Source organism: Ceratotherium simum, chromosome 31 (assembly GCF_057802395.1).
Source record: "Ceratotherium simum simum isolate JZ-2026a chromosome 31, ASM5780239v1, whole genome shotgun sequence".
In the NCBI taxonomy this organism is placed as follows: Eukaryota; Metazoa; Chordata; class Mammalia; order Perissodactyla; family Rhinocerotidae; genus Ceratotherium; species Ceratotherium simum.
The window spans coordinates 33,271,580-33,289,857 of record NC_141930.1 but is presented as its reverse complement, the minus strand read 5'-3'; the positions used below and the strand labels follow the sequence as shown (position 1 = coordinate 33,289,857).

The 18,278-nt window shown below is 38.4% G+C and overlaps 1 protein-coding gene across 1 annotated transcript in view; it reads right to left on the bottom strand.

The window, feature by feature from the left end:
• PXDNL (peroxidasin like) overlaps window positions 1–18,278 on the bottom strand; it is a gene marked incomplete at its 5' end in the record, with an annotated part of 397,680 nt that overhangs the window by 6,911 nt on the left and 372,491 nt on the right. The window contains 1 exon segment of the mRNA XM_004435754.2: window positions 15,157–15,286. Coding sequence (XP_004435811.2) covers window positions 15,157–15,286 — 130 coding nt within the window.

The following is an 18,278-nucleotide window of genomic DNA, read 5'->3' as shown; positions in this document are numbered from 1 at the left end:
AGAAATACATTTTGTAAGGCTATATCTGCCATAGATAGTGATTCCTCTGATAGATATGGGCAAAGCAAATTGAAAACCTTCTGGAAAGGATTCACCATTCTAGATGCTGTTAAGAACATTCATGATTCACGGGAAGAGGTCAAAATATCAACATTAACAGGAGTTTTGAAAGAAGTTGATTCCAACCCTCATGGATGACCTTGAGGGGTTCAAGACTTCAGTGGAGGAAGTAACTGCAGATGTGATGGAAATAGCAAGACAACTAGAGTTAGAAATGGATGTGACTGAATTGCTGCAATCTCATGATAAAACTTTAATGGATGAGGAGTTGTTTCCTATAGATGAGCAAAGAAAGTAGTTTCTTGAGATGAAATCTACTCCTGGTGAAGATGCTGTGAAGACTATTGAAATGACAACAAAGGATTTAGAACATTACATGAACTTAATGGATAAAGAAGTGGCAGGATTTGAGAGGATTGACTCCAATTTTGAAAAGTTCTACTATGGGTAAAATGTTATCAAACAGCATTGCATGCTACAGAGAAATTGTTCATGAAGAGGAAGAATCAATGTATGCAGCAAACTTCATTGTTGTCTTATCTTAAGAAATTGCCACAGCCACCCCAGCCTTCAGTAACCACCACCCTGATCAGTCAGCAGCCGTCAACATTGAGGCAAGACTCTCCACCAGCAAAAAGACTACAACTCGCTGACGGCTCAAATGGTGGCTAGCATTTTTTAGCAATAAAGAATTTTTTAATTAAGGTAGGCACATTGTTTTTTTAGACATAATGCTATTGCACACTTAATAGACTACAGTATAGTGTAAACATAACTTTTGTATACACTGGAAAACCAAAAAATTTCTGTGACTCGCTTTAGTGTGATATTTGCTTTATTGCAGTGGTCTGGAACCGAACCCACACTTTCTCTGAGGTATGCCTGTACTTGAAGTAGGCACTTGAAAAGAGGCAGTATTCTGTTATTGTTTGAATAAGTCAATTAGATCCTGTTGTTTGAAGGTATTTTTGCATTCTTCTAAATCTTGCTGACTTTTCTTTTTAGATGTTTTCTCTATTGTTGAGAGAGGGATGTTGAAATTTTGAACCATAATAGTAGATTGGTCTATTTCTCCTTTCAGTTCTATTAGTTTTTGCTTCGTGTATTTTGCAGTTCTGCTGATTAGTGCATATACATTTATGATTTGTCTTCTTTGTGGTTGGTCCTTTTATTATTATATAATGTCCCTTTCTGTCTTTGGTAAATTTTTCTCTGAGATCTATTTTATCTAATATTAATTTAGCCACCTCTGTTTTCTTTTGAATAATGTTTGCATGATATATATTTTTATATACCTTTTTACTTTCATTCTTCCTATATTGTTATATTTGAAGTCAGTTTCTTGTAGACAGCATACAGTTGGGCCCTGTTTTACTGATCAAGTTGGTTAATATCTCTCTTTTATTTGGTGTATTTAGAACAATTACATTTAATATGATTATTTATATGTTAGAGCTTAAATATGCCAATTTATTCTTTGTTTACCATTTATTGTCTCTGTTTTTCATTTCTCTGTGTTCTATTCCCTGACTGTGGGGTTTGGCTGGGGTAGCGTGGTTTTGTCTAAAAGTTTTCTCTATTGGTAAGTTGCCCCCTTCCTGGTCTTTTGCCTAGAGATAGTAAGTTTTTACTGGGGCCTTTTTTTCCTGTACCTATTGTCATTTCAAGGTTGCCAGGTTATTCAGTTCCAAACTGGGTTACATGAGAAAAAAACAAAAATCCAGGAAACTCAACATCATATTCTTCCTTGGGCCTCAAGGCCCATGTCCAGTTTGCTTTCTTCTTTCCACCATTCTGAGTCTTCTTATATTTTTTTTATATATGATGTCCAGGATTTTTAGTTGTACATACTATAAGAAATAGGCAAAACTGTATCTACTCTATCTTCCCAGAAACCAAAGCTTCATCACACACTGTTTTTATGTAAAATTTTTACTTAATTTATCCAAAAATTACTGTTCTATATAATTTATTAACTTCTTATGCAAGTTTAATAACTTAATCAAATGCTAACTCACCACACCACATTGTTCCATTCTCCACAAAGTAGCTGTTGCATCAAAGCAACAACACTGACAATAATGTCATTGTTGACCTGCATTCTAGTAGAATCCCTATTTGCATGGTTATGGATTGAGTAGCATCCTCCCCAGATTTCTACCTTGAAGTCCTAACCCCCAGAACCTCAGTATGTGATGTTATTTGGAAATAGGGTCATTGCAGGTGTAATTAGTTATGATGAAGTCATACTGGAATAGGGTAGGCTCCTTATCCAATATGACTGATGTGCTCATAAAAAGGGGGCAGTTTGGACATAGACACACACAGGGAGAACACCATGTGAAGATGAAGGCAGAGATCTGTGAGACAAGAAATGCCCAAGATGGCCAGCAAACCACCAGAAGCCAGGGGACAGGCATAGAACAGATTCTCCCTTACCACCTTCAGAAAGAACCAACCCTGCCAACACCTTTATCATGGACTTCCAACCTCCAGAATTGTAAGTCAATACATTTCTGTTGTTTAAGCTGTCCAGTTTATGGCACCTTGCAACAGCAGCCTTCACAGACTAATACAGTTCTCATTAGAGGCTCTCCATACACATTATTTACAGTTATGTTTTTTTCTTTTAAGTAAAGGAGTGATTTTGGAGATTTGAGCTTATAAATCTTCTCCTGCTTAAGAAATTCTAACTCCTAAATCCCCCTTAGAGACCCAATCAGAAAGGTAAATAATCTAAGAACTTATAATTTTAGCAAAACTCATCCAGAGAACAAGTCTTCCCTTTAAAAAGTAGTATTCCATTTTATAGAATACACTAAAAAGTTACTTTGAATCTACAATTCGCAATTTAAATTAGAGTGAATCTAATCACAATTTATAGAAAACCACAAGTATTTACTGGAATACTTGACTGAATTTAGATCAGTCTTATTAAGTGGTCATTATTCCTGAGGCCCACACAATTTTGTCACCAAAGTTTTCCACATTGGAAGTGGCCTGTGATTGTATTGTTTTGTTCACAAAATTCAATGGCCCTCTCCTGTGGAACTTTCTCTATGGACCCCTCTGGTCATTTTCTCTGGGAGTAGTATACCTCTGTCCCAATGCAATCAGATCTGGCTCCATAACCCACCCTTGCCGATGGCACATGACAGAACTAATGTGGGTCATACCTAAGAGAAGCTGTAAACACCAGTCCCAGCATTGGTCTTTTCCTGATGCCAAGAAAAGTATATTCCAGAGAGGGGTGCTCCTTTCGTCTAGGTCCAAAAATTTAAAAATTGGAGCAGAGACCCAGCTAAGTCCCAAAGAACATGAAACTTTTGTCAAGATAGGTGAAATTCTGGACCATAAAGCAACCTTAGACAAGTATAAAAGAATAGGCTGTTACCCCGTCCCCAGGTGCAGACTCCTGTGTGGCTCTGTGTGGTAGCCTTCTCTCATCTGGAATTACTTAATGGGTATAGAGTTTGGAAGATGGCAGTGTAGGAGGACCCTGAACTCACCTCCTCCCACAGACACAGCAAATCTACCACTCCCTGTGGAGAAATTTCCTCTGAGAGAGATCTGGAAACTGGGTAAAAAGAACCCTCACAACAAGAGACAACACTGACAGAGGTGGAAGGGTCAGAAATACAGCTCCACTGAGGAAAAAACCACATCCTAGCTACGGCACTACACAGACGAGAGCCATCTCAAAGGTACAGAGCTTTTCCCGGAGAAGCAGGGGACCTGAGCTCCACATTAGGCATCATAGCCCTTAGATTCAGCACCACTGAGGTGAGACCACAAAATATCTGGCTCTGCTGGCTGTGAAAAACCATGGAGAATATGCCCAAGAAAAGTATAGAACTTCAGAGAAAGAAAAACCTGCTCTTAAGGGGCCCATGCACAGATTCACCCAATTCAGAAACCAGCATGAAAACCAGACAGATAGAAAAGTCCATAGTCCATTGGTAAAAGTGACTCACTTACTAATCTCAGAGTGCATCTTGGAGAGGCAGGAGGCAGCTGGGCCCATCCCCGACCAGGGACTGAGACACTGGCAGCAGCCATTATTGTGACCTAGTACAGGCATGCTGACACAGACACTGGTAGCTGCCCTTAGATTATTTCCTCTAGCCTGTTAGCACAGCAGTCTACCCCACCCACTAGAGCACCCAAGGCAATCAAGCAGCCAGCCACATCAGGCAGCCCACCGCAGGGACTGACCCTACCCACCAGCAAGCCTACAGGGAAATTTTGGGTCCACGTAGGTGGGGTGTGTGGGATCTCTGTGGCAGGATGAGTGGGTTTGTGTCAGCGAGGCACGCATGCAGGCCCCTGTTGGCGGCATGAGGGCCCAGAGATGGCAGAGAGTGTGGGCCCACAGCAAACTTGTGCTATGGGCCACTGCAAACAGCCACTGGGGGATCTTCCCTGCCTTCCACGCACCTGGGGCCAGCTCCACCAATCTGCACTCCTGAGGCAGCTACATTCCACAAAGCAGCATAGCCATAGAAGGCTAGAGGCTTACCCTGCCCAAAAGAGAGCTGAAAACAGCTGCACACTGCAGGGAGCTGCACCAGAGGCCTGCAACAATTGTGAACTCCTGAGCCAGCAACCAGCCACACTGGGGCCTGACTCATTTAACAGCAAAACAGGAGGAGCAGCTGTGTGCTACTAGAGCCACAGCCAGCTGTGCTGGGCTGTGCCCACAGAGAGTGACCACAGCAGATGCACCTGGTGCACACTTACAACCAGCTAGCTCGGGGGCCAGCCTGACCTACCGGTGCACCTGCAGCAATAGCACCCCCACCATGACAGAAGGGCACACATAGCCCACACAGGGGACACTCTTGGCGTATTTGACATGAGTGACAAGAGGGATGCACACTGCTAGGCTCCATAAGGCATCTCTTACATAAGGCCACATTTCCCAGATTGGGAGATGCAGCTGACCTACCTAATATATACATATAAGCATAGAGAAGTAGGCAAAATCAGGATACAAAGAAATACGTTCCAAATAAGGGAACAGGACAAATCCTCAGAAAAAGAACTAAACAAAACAGAGATAAACAATCCATCTGATAAAGAGTACAAACTAATAGTCATAAGGAAGTTCACTGATCTTGGGAGAAGAATAGATGAACACAGTGGGAACGTCAACAAAGAATTGGAAGATATAAAAAAGGATCAACCAAAACTGAAGAATACAATAATGGAAATGAAAAATTTACTAGAAGGAATCAATAGCAGAGTGGATGATACAGAAGTACAGATCAGTGATCTGGACTACAGAGTAAAGGAAATCACCCAAACTGAATAGAAGAAAGAATTAAAAGGAATCCAGACAGTCTACGGGATGTCTGGGACAACATCAAGTGCACCAACACCCATATCATAGATGTCCCAGAAGGAGAAGAGGCAGACAAAGAGGAAGAGGACTTATTTGAAGAAATAATAGCTGAAAACTTCCCTAACCTGAGGAAGGAAACAGACATCCACATACAGAGAGCACCAAACAAGATGAACCCAAAGAGGCCCACACCAAGAAACATTATAATTAAAGGTCAAGTATTAAAGATAAAGAGAGAATCCTAAAAGCTACAAGAGAAAAGCAACAAATTACATACAAAGGAAACCCCATAAGACTATCAGCTGACTTCTCACAGAAACCCTACAGGCTATAAGGGAGTGGCATGAAATATTCAAAGTGTTGAAAGGAAAAAACCTACAGCCAAGAAAACCCTACCCAGCAATGTTATCATTCAGAATAGGAGAGGTAAAGAGTTTTCTAGACAAGCAAAAACTAAAGGAGTTCATCACCACTAAAGGGGCCTTACAAGAAATGTTAAAGTGACTTATTTAAGTGGAAAAGAAGAGACCACAAATAGAAATAAGAAAATTATCAAAGAAGAAATGTAACTGATGAAGGCAAATATACACTAAATGTAGTGGATCAACCACCTAAAAAGCTAGTATGAAGGTCAAAAGACAAAAGCACTAAAGATATCTATTTCCATGATAAGAGGTTAAGGGATACACAAAAATGAAAGTGGTAAAATGTGATATCAAAAACATAAAATGGGGGGGACAAAAGTGTAGGGCTTTTAGTAACAGGTCAAACTTAAGGGACTATTGACTTAACATAGATTGCTATTTACTTAGGTTATTATATAAGAACATCATGATAATCACAAACCAAAAACCTATAATAAATACACAAAAAATAAAGAGAAAGGAACCCAAACATAACACTAAAGAAAGCCATCGATCACAGGGGAGAGAGCAAGAGAAGAAAAAAGGAACAGAGAAGGATTACAAAAACATGCAGAGAAAAAGTAACAAAATGGCAACAAGTACATACTTATCAATAGCTACTTTAAATGTCAATGGACTAAATGCTCCAATCAAAAGAAAATAGAGTGGGGGCCAGCCTGGTGGCATAGTGGTTAAGTTCATGCACTCTACTTCAGAGGCCTGGGGTTTGTAGGTTCAGATCCCAGGCACAGACATACACTCCACTTATCAAGCCATGCTGTGGCAGGCATCCCACATATAAAGTAGAGGAAGATGGGCATGGATGTTAGCCCAGGGCCAATCTTCCTCAGCAAAAAAAAAGAAAAGAAAAGGAAAGAAATAGGGTGGCTGAATGGATATAAAATCAAGACACATATCTATGCTGCATATAAGAGACACACTTCTCATGCAAAAGAATAAAATGGACCCCTATCTTACACAATACACAAATATCAACTCAAAATGGATTAAAGACTTGAACGTAAGGCTTGAAACCATAAAACTCCTAAAAGAAAATATAGGGAGTAAGCTCCTTGACAATGGTCTTGGCAATGATTTTTTGGATTTGACACCAAAAGCAGAGGCAACAAAAGCAAAAATAAACAAGTTGGGACTACATCAAACTAATAAGCTTCTGCACAGCAAAGGAACCCATCAACAAATTGAAAAGACAACCTACCAATGGCACCTCAAAAGCCATTTCCACATTTTTAGGTATTTGTTACAGCAGCATCCCATTTCATGGTACCAAAATCTGTTAGTTTGCAATAATAAAATACCACAGACTGAGTGGGTTAACAACAAAAATTTATTTTGTAATATTGTGGAGGCTGGAAGTCCAAGATCAAGGGGCTGGCAATGTTGGGTTCTTCTCAGGCCTTTTTCTTTGACTTCTAGATGGCCAATTCCTCACTGTGTCCTCACATGGTCTTCTGTGCCTCACCCTCCCGTGTCTCTCCTATGTTCTAATCTCCTCTTCTTATAAGTACACCAGTCAGATTGGATTAGAGCTCACCCTAATGGCCTCGAGTTACCTTATTTACCACTTTAAAGCTCTAGATCCAAATAGAGTCATATTCTGAGGTATTCGGAGTTAGGGCGTTAACATATGAATTCTGAGGAGACACAATTCAATCCACAAAAAAAATGGCCTTTGGGATTTTGACAGGGAATATATTGAATCTTTAGGTCACTTTGGGGAGTATTGCCATCTTAACAATATTAAGCTTTCCAATCCATGAATGCAGGATGTCTTTCCATTTGTTTAGATCTTCTTTAATTTCTTTCAACCACATTTCATGGTTTTCAGAGTTAGAGATTTTTACTTCTCTTGTATCTTTTATTCTTAAGTATTTTACTCTTTTGGATACTATTATAAATGGAATATTTTTATTAATTTTATTTTCAGATTGCTTATTCTTAGCTCACAGAAATAGAATTAATTTATATCCGCTAATCTTGTATTTTGCAACACTGAAGGTTTGTTATTAGTTTTAATAAACTACCAGAAAAATAGTTGAATAAACTATTAAACTAAAAAACTATAGTGGATTCCTTAGGATTTTCTATATACAAGGTCATATCATCTACAACTAGAGATAATTTTACTTCTTCCTTCCTAATTTTTATGCCTTTTACTTAATTTTCTTGTCTTATTGCCATGGCTAGAATGTGCAGCACAATTTGAAAAGAAATGGCTAGAACAGTCATCTTTGTCTTGGCCCTGGTCTCAGGGGAAAAGCATTCAGTCTTTCATCACTGAGTATGATGTTACCTCCAGGTTTTTTGAAGATACCCACGTTGAGAAACGTCCTTTCTACATTTAGTTTGTTTTTATAATGAAAGGGTGTTGGATTTTGCCAAATGCATTTTTTGAAGAGATTAAAGTAACCATGTGCTTTGTCCTTTATTTTCTTGATGTGGTATATTACATTAATTGGTGTTCACATGTTAAACCAATCTTGCACTCCTGGGATGAATTCCCCTTGCCCATGTGTATAACGCTTTATATATGTTGCTACTACATTCCATTTCTTAATATCTTGCTGAGGAGTTTTGCATCTATATTCATAAGAGATATTAATATGTACTTGTGATAATTGGCTTTGGTGTCTGTGTAATACTGGATTCATAGAATGAGTTGGAAACTGCTCATTCCTCTTTTTTTTTTTTTGGAAGACTTTGTGAAGAGTTGGTGCCAATTCTTCTTTAAATGTTTGGTAGAATTCACCATTAAGCCATCTGGACCTAGGCTTCTCTTTGTGAAAAGTGGAGGTTTTTTCTTTTTTTACTAGTTCTATGTGGTTTTTTTAGGTTTATTCTGGTTTCCTATTTCTCTTTGCATCAGTTTTAGTAGTGTGTGTCTCTGCAGGAATATGTCCATTTCATCTAGTTATCTAATTTGTTAGCATACAGTTGTCCATCGTGTCCAGTTAAAATCGTTTTTATTTCTATTGGGTCAGCAGCAGTATTCCCTCTTCCATTCCTGATTTTACCAATCTGAATCTTCTTTCTTTTTTTCTTGATCAGTCTAAAAGTTTTGTCAATTTTGTTGATCTTTTCAAAGAACTAACTTTTGGTTGTGTTGATTTTCTCTATTGTTTCTCTTTCTGTTCTCTACTTCATTAATATCCACTCGAATCTTTATTATATCCTTCCTTCTGCTTGCTTTTGGTTAGTTTTCTCTTCTTAAGTCTCTTAAAATGGAAGAGTAGGTTATTAATTTGAGATATTTTTTCATATAGGCATTTGCAACTGTAAGTTTTCCTCTAAACACTGTGTTAGATACATCCCATGTTTTGGTATGTTTTGGGTTCATTTTTGTTCATCTCAAAGTATTTTCTAATTTCCCTCATGATTTCTTATTTGGCCTATACGTTGTTTAAGATTGTGTTCAATTTCCATGTATTTTGAGTTTCCCAAATTTCTTTCTGTTATTCATTTCTAATTTAATTCCATTGTGTTCAGAGAACATACTTTGTATACTTCTCTTGCCCTTTACCACTTTCTTCTTGCACAGTTAACAAGCTACCTGTGAAGGACATAGAAAAAAAACTTGGACTACTGTTGATGTTTGACTCAGTGCCCCTGAGCCTCATTTCCTGCCTGTGTCTGTAGCCTCCTGTAGCATCCTGATACGTCTCATGATGACGCAAGCACATGTGCTCTCTTGCTGCCTCTTTTAAATTTTTCACAAGTGACTGCTTCTTTCAAATCTTAATGGGACTTCCCCTTTACTAATGACTGTGAACTCACTATTCTCTTTGACTGTTCCAGACTTTCTTCCAGAGAGTCATCCTACTCTCCCCTCACCTCAGGACTTCCCCAACCGTATGAGTAATAAACCTTCCTTTGTCCATACCAAATGAGTTTCGACAGAAGAACCTCACCTTGGGCAGGAGCTTCTCCAAATCAAAGTGGAATTGCTATGACAGTCACCAACTCTTGATCATTCTACTTCACAATTATCCCTCCAAAAATCGTCCATTTTCTTCTTTTCTAAGATCATCACCATAGCCACCATCCACTCACTTCTGGATAACAACAGCAGATCACTACAGCCACTTTCATATGCCTTTATTTAGTTCTCATACAGCAACCCGATGAAATTCTTTGACTCCAAATACAAAGCATCATTCATATTCCTAAACTCTCCTAACAGCTTCCTCGTGCACATTTTCTCTGGGAGAAAATCCTTTGCGTGAGCTTACAAGGCCTTCTTATCTAGACACTTTCTGCCTCTGTAGTCTCATCTCGTGTGGTTTTTCTCATTCTTGATTACCTATTCTCCAGCTATACTTGACATCTTTCTGTTCCTTACATATGTCACAACTTCCTTTAGCTTTAATTGTTTCACCTTCTATAATTGTTATTATAATAATAATGTTACCCATCCCCTAATTCAAAAGAAGCCTCGGGAGTATCTTTGATTCCTTTCTTTCACTCATCCTCATTTACTTGTTCAATAAAATGATGGAGCTGGATTTTCTGGAATAGTTTGAATTTATACTTTTTTTCCAGGCCTAATTATTATTAATATTGCCCTCTTTGCACTCATAAAAAGGACTCACTTTAGATTAATATAGTGGTCAATCTATTAATCTCTATGTCTCTCTTCATATCTGTTTGTTTTAACTAATTTGAATTCAGAACAAGAATTTTGTCTTTTGGATCACAAAGTCTCTTTTCATCCTCATGTTCCATCTTTCCCAATACCCAACCAATTACCAAGTTACAGTGAACTACATGATCTTCCCTAAATATGGGCTCTGGGTTGTCTATTGTCAACCTATGATCATTAGCATCATTTTCCACAGATCTCAGAGGAGAAACCTAGAAAATCATACCCCAATCTTTTTCTCTCCTGTGATTTGGGGCTAGAGTCTACCAATGACAGGCACTCATGTAAGATCCGGAAGGAGAATCCATTATTATTCTCAAGTACAGTTGTCAGCAGATGCATAGGCTAAGCTTGAGGCTTCTGCAAAGATTGCTGAGATTCACTGTGGCTTCTTGGTGAGCTCCTGTGGATCAACAGCTTCAGCAGCTGTTTCTATGACCTCTGTTCCCCTCATTCTTCCAACAGCTGTGAAAACCCCTGACTTCTTGTATTAAAACACATCCTACTTGAAATACCTAGAGAGGTTTCTGTTATTTTCACTGAAACCTGACTTATACAATACATCCCCTTGGGAAATAAAATAAATTTACATTTAAACTTAATTGTAGAGCTTCATCTTTCAATTAAAAGATTTCTTAAAAGTACTTGCAAATCACTTCATAAGAAATACTAAAATGTCAAAAAGGAAAATTCTCTCTACAATGTCATAAAATTGATGTGATATTCCAAATGCTTTTAAGTATGTACAAATTGTTTAGTGATATCTGTGTATCTCTACTGTACTATTCATCAACACTCAAAATTAGGTACTTTTTTGAGTTGTGTCATAAAGTTTGTGAGATCTGATAACATATGACACAATTTCAGAAAAGCTATAGAAAAATAAATTACCTGTCATGATTATATAACTCTGTGAAAATTTAGGTCTCTATAACAAAACAAGTAGACTCCAATTTTTGTTAGATTATGGCCCAAGAAATTGCATTAAAATATACAGAACATTTTATTTTCTATAGGTAAATGATATAGCTGCAGGATATATTCCTAGCCTATAACACTTTAAATAAATTCTAGCTCTGGCCAATAATGTCATAATGACAGAGGTGTAAGAACCATAAACCTCAACCATAAAATAATGAATATCTGTATGACAGCTTCTAGATAAGGAGAAAATATATGCTTTATCCCAAAGGGCTATGGAAAAAGCATCCACCATATGAAGACGACAGTTCAATTTTGTGATTTTGAATTTATACATATGCTTATTTTATTAATTTGAAATATTAAATTAAATGAAATCTTGTCTGTCTATTTAACTTAAATATAATTTGAAATAAATCATTTAAGAACTGATTTTAATGGTCTAGATTTCACTAGAAATTTCATTATTCATTCATTTCATCAGAAAATCTGAGGTTTGAGTCTGAATGTGTGTCTTATTTTTCTCTATATTCATTCACAATGATACCAGGGATCTGAGAACTTGTCTCCAAGTTTCAACTATTCTTTATAAAGCACTTACTGTGACATCAAACAATTTGAAGACCTCACTAAGTGTTTAATTGTAATTAAAGGTATAAATTCTTATATGTCATCTCATTGTTCATTATATACCCTCTCTCCCACACACATACTCTCCACATCCGGGTAAATTAGGCACAATCTCACATTGAAATGATTAAATGTTCTGAGGGTAGTTATGGCTCTAGTTATCTCCACAATGATTAGAATCATATTAAAAGACAAATATAATCTATGGTAATCCACTAAGTAAAAAACAGTTATAACACACCGTGGAAACTGGCAGTCCACTTTTGTTAGTTTGATTCTATCACAGTTAAGGGACCAACAACAATGAATATCACTCCTAGAAATGCTAAAGTCACGTAATAAATGTAAACAATCAACAATGGAAAACATCAAGACCGACACTATTTCACAGCCCCATAAACATAATGCTACCTATGGTTAGAAGGAAAGGTTGGAAACCCTCAGCTAATAACTGGAGGTTGGATTGCTTAACGTTGACAAGAAATGGGTCTCAAGAACAACAGTCTCAGGCCGGCCTGGTGGCGTAAGTGGTTAAGTGCTCCCCCTCTGCTGTGGCGGGATCCCAAGCGCGCACCGACGCACCGCTTGTTAAGCCTGGCTGTGACGGAGTCCCATATAAAGCGGGGGAAGATGGGCACCGATGTTAGCCCAGGGCCACTCTTCCTCAAGAAAAAAGGGGGAGGATCGACATCAGATGTTAGCTCAGGGCTAGTCCTCCTCACACACAAAAAAAAGAACAGCAGTCTCTCCAGTGATGAGTACCACTATGGTACCACAGTTTCTATGTCTTGTTTAATCTACTTCATCATCATCTTTAATTTCACCACTAGAAATGCACATTGACTTTATCTGTATGCTCATTTTTCATAAAATAAAGAGTTTGGTGGGTTTTTTTTTTAATTCTTTATAGGACTTATCGCACCCATGCTGATGAGTAATAGCAAAGACACAAAGTTGACATGCTGCACAATCAGAAATATCCCTCTTTAGCTAAGAGGCTCACTGTCACAACGTGTATTTCAACGTGGACCATTAAAACTCACGTCTTTGTACAGCAAATAAGAAATTAACAGCACGTGTTAATTTCACAGACCCTATAAGGGCTTGTCATATCTGAAAATGTGCTTTGCCCTCAGAAAATCTGTCTTCATCATCCTGTCCACTCTGAGAGCTTACTGCTCTGGTATAGTTGTAGATGCTGCTGAGAGCCACCCGGTGCTGGTGTTGTCGTATTTATATATTAATTTAATTCTCATCTGTCGAGTTTTGTTACATGTCATTCAGTGTACACGTGGCACCACGCACTACTGCAACCTCTTCCTGCCTGTGTGTCCTGGCCACAGCTCAGGTAAACCTCTGACCTCTATTTAAGAGCTCTCAGGACCTTCCAACTGCTTCTTCTAGCCTGCCCAGCTCTATCACACTCTTTATACTCCTGATAGAGCTGGAGCTAACTTTTTGTGTTCCCACAAAAAGAAACATGCATTATTTTTGCACAAGTACTATGTGTCAGGCACTGAGGAGAGTGAGAGTCCCAGCCCTTAAGAGAATTACAGTGTAACGGAAGAGATAGAGCCAGTTCACAGGGAAAAACACGTCTGCAGATATATGCTACTTCAGAATGTTTTTGGATACCTAGAAGTGCCACCTTCTGCAGTCCTGGGGTGTCTGGGATGCTTTTAATCACTACAGCACATATCAAAGATAAAATTTTCACCACCAATATGTAGATAAAATTGGACTCAAATGTTGCTTATGGATTGTACCTAGGTCTGCAAATCCATAAAATAAATTTATGAAAAAAGAATTTGCTGCATGAATGAATGGATTAGTGTTTAAATTAGCAGGGCCACCTACTCTAGCCCAGCACTGAGCACCCTCCCCATCCATTATAACTTCTCTCTTCTGTGACACAGGAACTCACTGCAGATGAAATACAGGTTCCCAGACTCAGTGGTGTCCCAGAGTCCTAGGTCACACCACCCATTTCATGATGGAAGAGTAACCTTCTAGAAACAATGCCTCACGTCTTTCAGATTTATGTTCAGACTCAGACTGGACAAGCGACTTCAATGATGGGTGCTCTGGTCACGGGGAAGGGTGCTCACTGATGGGTGGTACACGGATGCAGACCACGGCTGCCTGCAGCCTCTGAGTGCAGCACACGCTGCAGGTAGTCACGCATCTCTACATGAGGTGACGTGTTTACATCCAAAAGCAACAGTAATATTTTAAAGGGGTTACAGTTCACAGAGTGCTTCTGCCATGTAATCTCGTTTGACGCTCACAATATTCCTGAAAATCCAGATGAGGACACTTATTCTAAGTGTTAAATAAATTGCCCAGGTCAGACACTAGTAACGGCAGAAGCTCCTGAGGGTAGATGCTGGGCTCTCCCCATACTCCCACAGCGCTTTCTGCTTCAAGCCCTTTGATGCTACAAAGGAAAGGGTGTGCTTCCCAGTGACACTGAAGTCTAAGAAGGTGCTAGCTTGGCACCATGCCTTGAAAGAAATCAGACTTCCATTTCTGAATAAAAACATCCACATTGCCATTTCTAATACAAGCCAAATCTCTCTCATTGATTTATTCCCAAATTTTAGGAAAAATTAAATAAACCATGAGCTAGAATAACTGAGAAAATAAGCAAAAGTGTAGAGGAGTGTGGAAATTTTGCTTTTAACAATAACTTTTTCAGAAAAGGAAAGCCAGACAAAACAGAAATCCCTAAGAGGCTTCTTTGACTCCGTTCCAAAAGAAAAAAAAAAGATAAAAGCATGTGTCCTGCCTGTTACAAATTATCTACATCCACAGAGATGAAGAGAGCCCCCAAACACAACTGCAGGTGTTCAGAAACGCACTGACAAAGAGCTCAGAAACAGTGAGCGGAGGGCCCTTGTGTATCGAGGATGTTGGCATTAGGTCGAAAGAACAAGGTTATCTACATCTTTGTGATGTGAGTTTTACCCAAGTCTCCCTTCCCCTAATTCAACTGCTTATTACTATGAAACTCCACCTATACGTAGTTATGATTCTGCCACTGTGCTGCATCTTTGAAGAGTTACTGGACAGATTTCTTTTTAATTTATTGTTCCAATCTGTACAGTAAAGGCATGTGACTTGGGGAAAAGACAAACCTACTCTCTGAGATCTTTGCTGGTTTTTTGAATTTCTGCTGCAAAACTGCTGAAATCCTAGGAGAATTTTGGTTTTGCCAGAAGCATCATATTTCTACCATCTTCATCCACATACAAATTATCTTGTTCCCTGTTTATACAAAAAGCAAATAAAATGCTGAAAAATAAAAGTTGCACAAGGATAAAAGAAATCAGCAAACATTCCTTAGGCATTTGGAATGTACAAGGCATTGTGATTGCTGCTCTGCATGATCAGAAAATGAAAAAGATGTGACTGGAATTAGAAATTAAAAGTAAATGGCATAAAAAAAATTAAATGGCATATAAGAAGACAATCCAGAGTGTTATATCTGCTTCACGTAGTTTATTTAAAATGATAAGGAGCTACTTCTTACGAAATAAAGGGAATGTCATGTAGTATTACATGCTTATTTGACATATTATTTAGATCTCAAAGTATGTCTTTTCCTAATGAATTGTTCATTACACAGTGAAAAAGCAGTGAGAAATTAAATATTACACATTATGTTGCACCCAGGTGGGAAAGTTGTTTGCTCTATTATAAATGCATGGCAAGACCTAAATTAAGATAAGGATACTATGTCTGACAAAAATCTAATCTTAAACCGGATACAAAATAGCTTAGTATTGTCCATAATAAAAGGAAACGAAAAGTCTTGGGTTGAGTTTAAGATATGTTTCTTAAACTTACAGCTTAACTGAAGTTCTCAAAAGACAGAGGTAAATAACGAGTTTGTAAAATTGAAATGAAAGTTACATCCATCTACAATTATGAAGTATTGTTCAAAATATTTTTTATATAGATTTGATTTAGTTGACATGTTATCTGTGTCTCAAGTTTTCAATCTTTTTCCAAATTTTGTTAAAAGTTGCTCCTTGTGAAGAAGCCATTGAACTTTCAAAATTGTTCTGCTTTGTTCTGTTTGATGTATGTCTTCTATTGTTCAGTAAGGAAATGGCTTGCCAGAAACAGTACATCCTATTAGCTTGTAAAACAATTTCTAAATTAGGGACAGGTTATAGAGCTTACATCGGAGAGGGAATTTAGAAAAAGGAAGCATTGAAAAAGAACAGAAGTTACAATGCCAGTACCTTAGTCAGTAGATAACTCTATGTCCCTTAGACACTGTGAATTAGAGGTGCCATGAATCAATAGTGGCCACATGCCAGCTTTTATTGTGGTGCTGTGTTAAAATCGATTTGTGTACAGTGTTGATATGGATAATATTAATAAAAATAGATAATTTTAATTAAAATGATTTGGTACTTTTGTTTTCATGGTGCTCTCTCCTGTAAATCCTCAGTGTCTAATCGAAGGGGATTTAACCACAAAGAAGTCTGCGTGACTGTACAATGACATTACCAAGATCTAAAGTACCGAATGTGGGAACATGGGGAATGGCTAATGTGGACAAGACCAGATGTTGTACAATAAGATGGTATTAACAGTTTAACAGGTATGTGTTGGGTGTACGTCATGTGTCAGGCATTATGCTAAGACAGATATGAAGGCGCTTCCAGTAGGCTGCTCACATTCTCTCAGAAAAGATTGGTTGATAAGGAAGCAGGAAATAAAACATTTGTATCAGGAAGACGAATAAGAAGGCAATGACTTCTGCCTAAGGGTGGAGGGGTGGGGCTGGGGAAGGAGTCAGGGAAGCTGCATAAAGAGGAGTGTAGTTCTTTATCCATTGCAGGGACCATGTAGTCATGTCTGCTTTGCATCAGGCAACAGTCTCAGTGCTGGAGTCCTCATGCTGTCGCTCAATCCACCAGCAGTGCTAAGACACACTTTAAGCAGCCCTGTTCCTCAGATGAGAATACTGCAGCTTAGAAAGTTGTTAGCATGTCCATATTACATAGCTTTTAAATTGCACAGGTGGGATGCAAATCAGGATTTAAAAAATTTTTTTTTAAATCCCTTCTGAACCACTACACAGGCTGTTTTCCCTCCATGAAGAACTGAGGGTGATTTTAAGCATTATTGGATTGTGTTTCAGACAATGTGGAAGGAGAGAAGAGAGACAAGGATACCAGTGGGGGAGATTATTGAAAAACAAATGAAAAAAAAGACGGACATCATGGATGTTGCTATATTTCAAATTCTTATTGAAAACATGAAACTCAGCATAGAGTTTATAAGAAAAGGTAATAATATTTATCAAGTTAAAATGATTTTAAGTCATGAATGGTGTATTGAAAGGAAGGCTCAGTTTGTGACCAAGAGAGGGTAAATGCAAGAAAGATGAACGTGCAGAGAAAAGGAAACGTGGAATTCACTCCAGTGCTGAGCCTACTGCCTGTGTGACATCACAACCTGAGTGATTTGTGCGCGTCCACTGAGGGGACTTGACCCTCTTTGTCTAAACAATTCTGGTACACTTACCTACAACAGAACAATCTACAAAGGCTTACTGAATGTGTGCAGTCACAAGACAAAACAAAGCTCTAATTATCTTTTTATTATCAGATTAACGATAAACGGAACTCTCGGTTGCAAGGTTTGTATTTGAGTAAAAGTTTGATAAGATTGGCAGGAGGCTCAAAATGAAATCAACCAATCTTTAGCTGATTTACTGAGGCAACATGTAAGCAGAACTTCAATGAGGCCACCACAGTCTTAAGAGTTTAGATAATAATATACATTAATTTTTAGCTGAAACAAGTGAAATGAATCTTTGTGGAAGGGCCTGGCTGTGGCTGTAGAGCAGGACAAAGGGGAGGTAATGGGTGTCGCTATCCAGGCCAGGTACTTCTGGACAGGACTGGAAGAGCCAGATCCCCATCCACATCGTAGAAGAAAAGGGAAATTGCCTGCAAATATGTGAATCCAACATCCATTCCTGACTATGCACTGGTGAAACATCCCACCTAGTAGAGTCAATTACAAACCAAGTGAAAGGCCGGATTCAATAACTGGCCAAGTGACTCTTTTCTGCTACTTGAATTATTTAAAGATGGTTCTGCCTGGGTTTACCATTTCTGGCCAATATTCTAATTACCTTGCAGGAAGGAAATCCAGGAACACACAGAATAGCCTGGAATGTAAGGCCCTTCTTTCTCTGCCTCAATCTTCTTTTATAGAACATTCTTCCAGAATG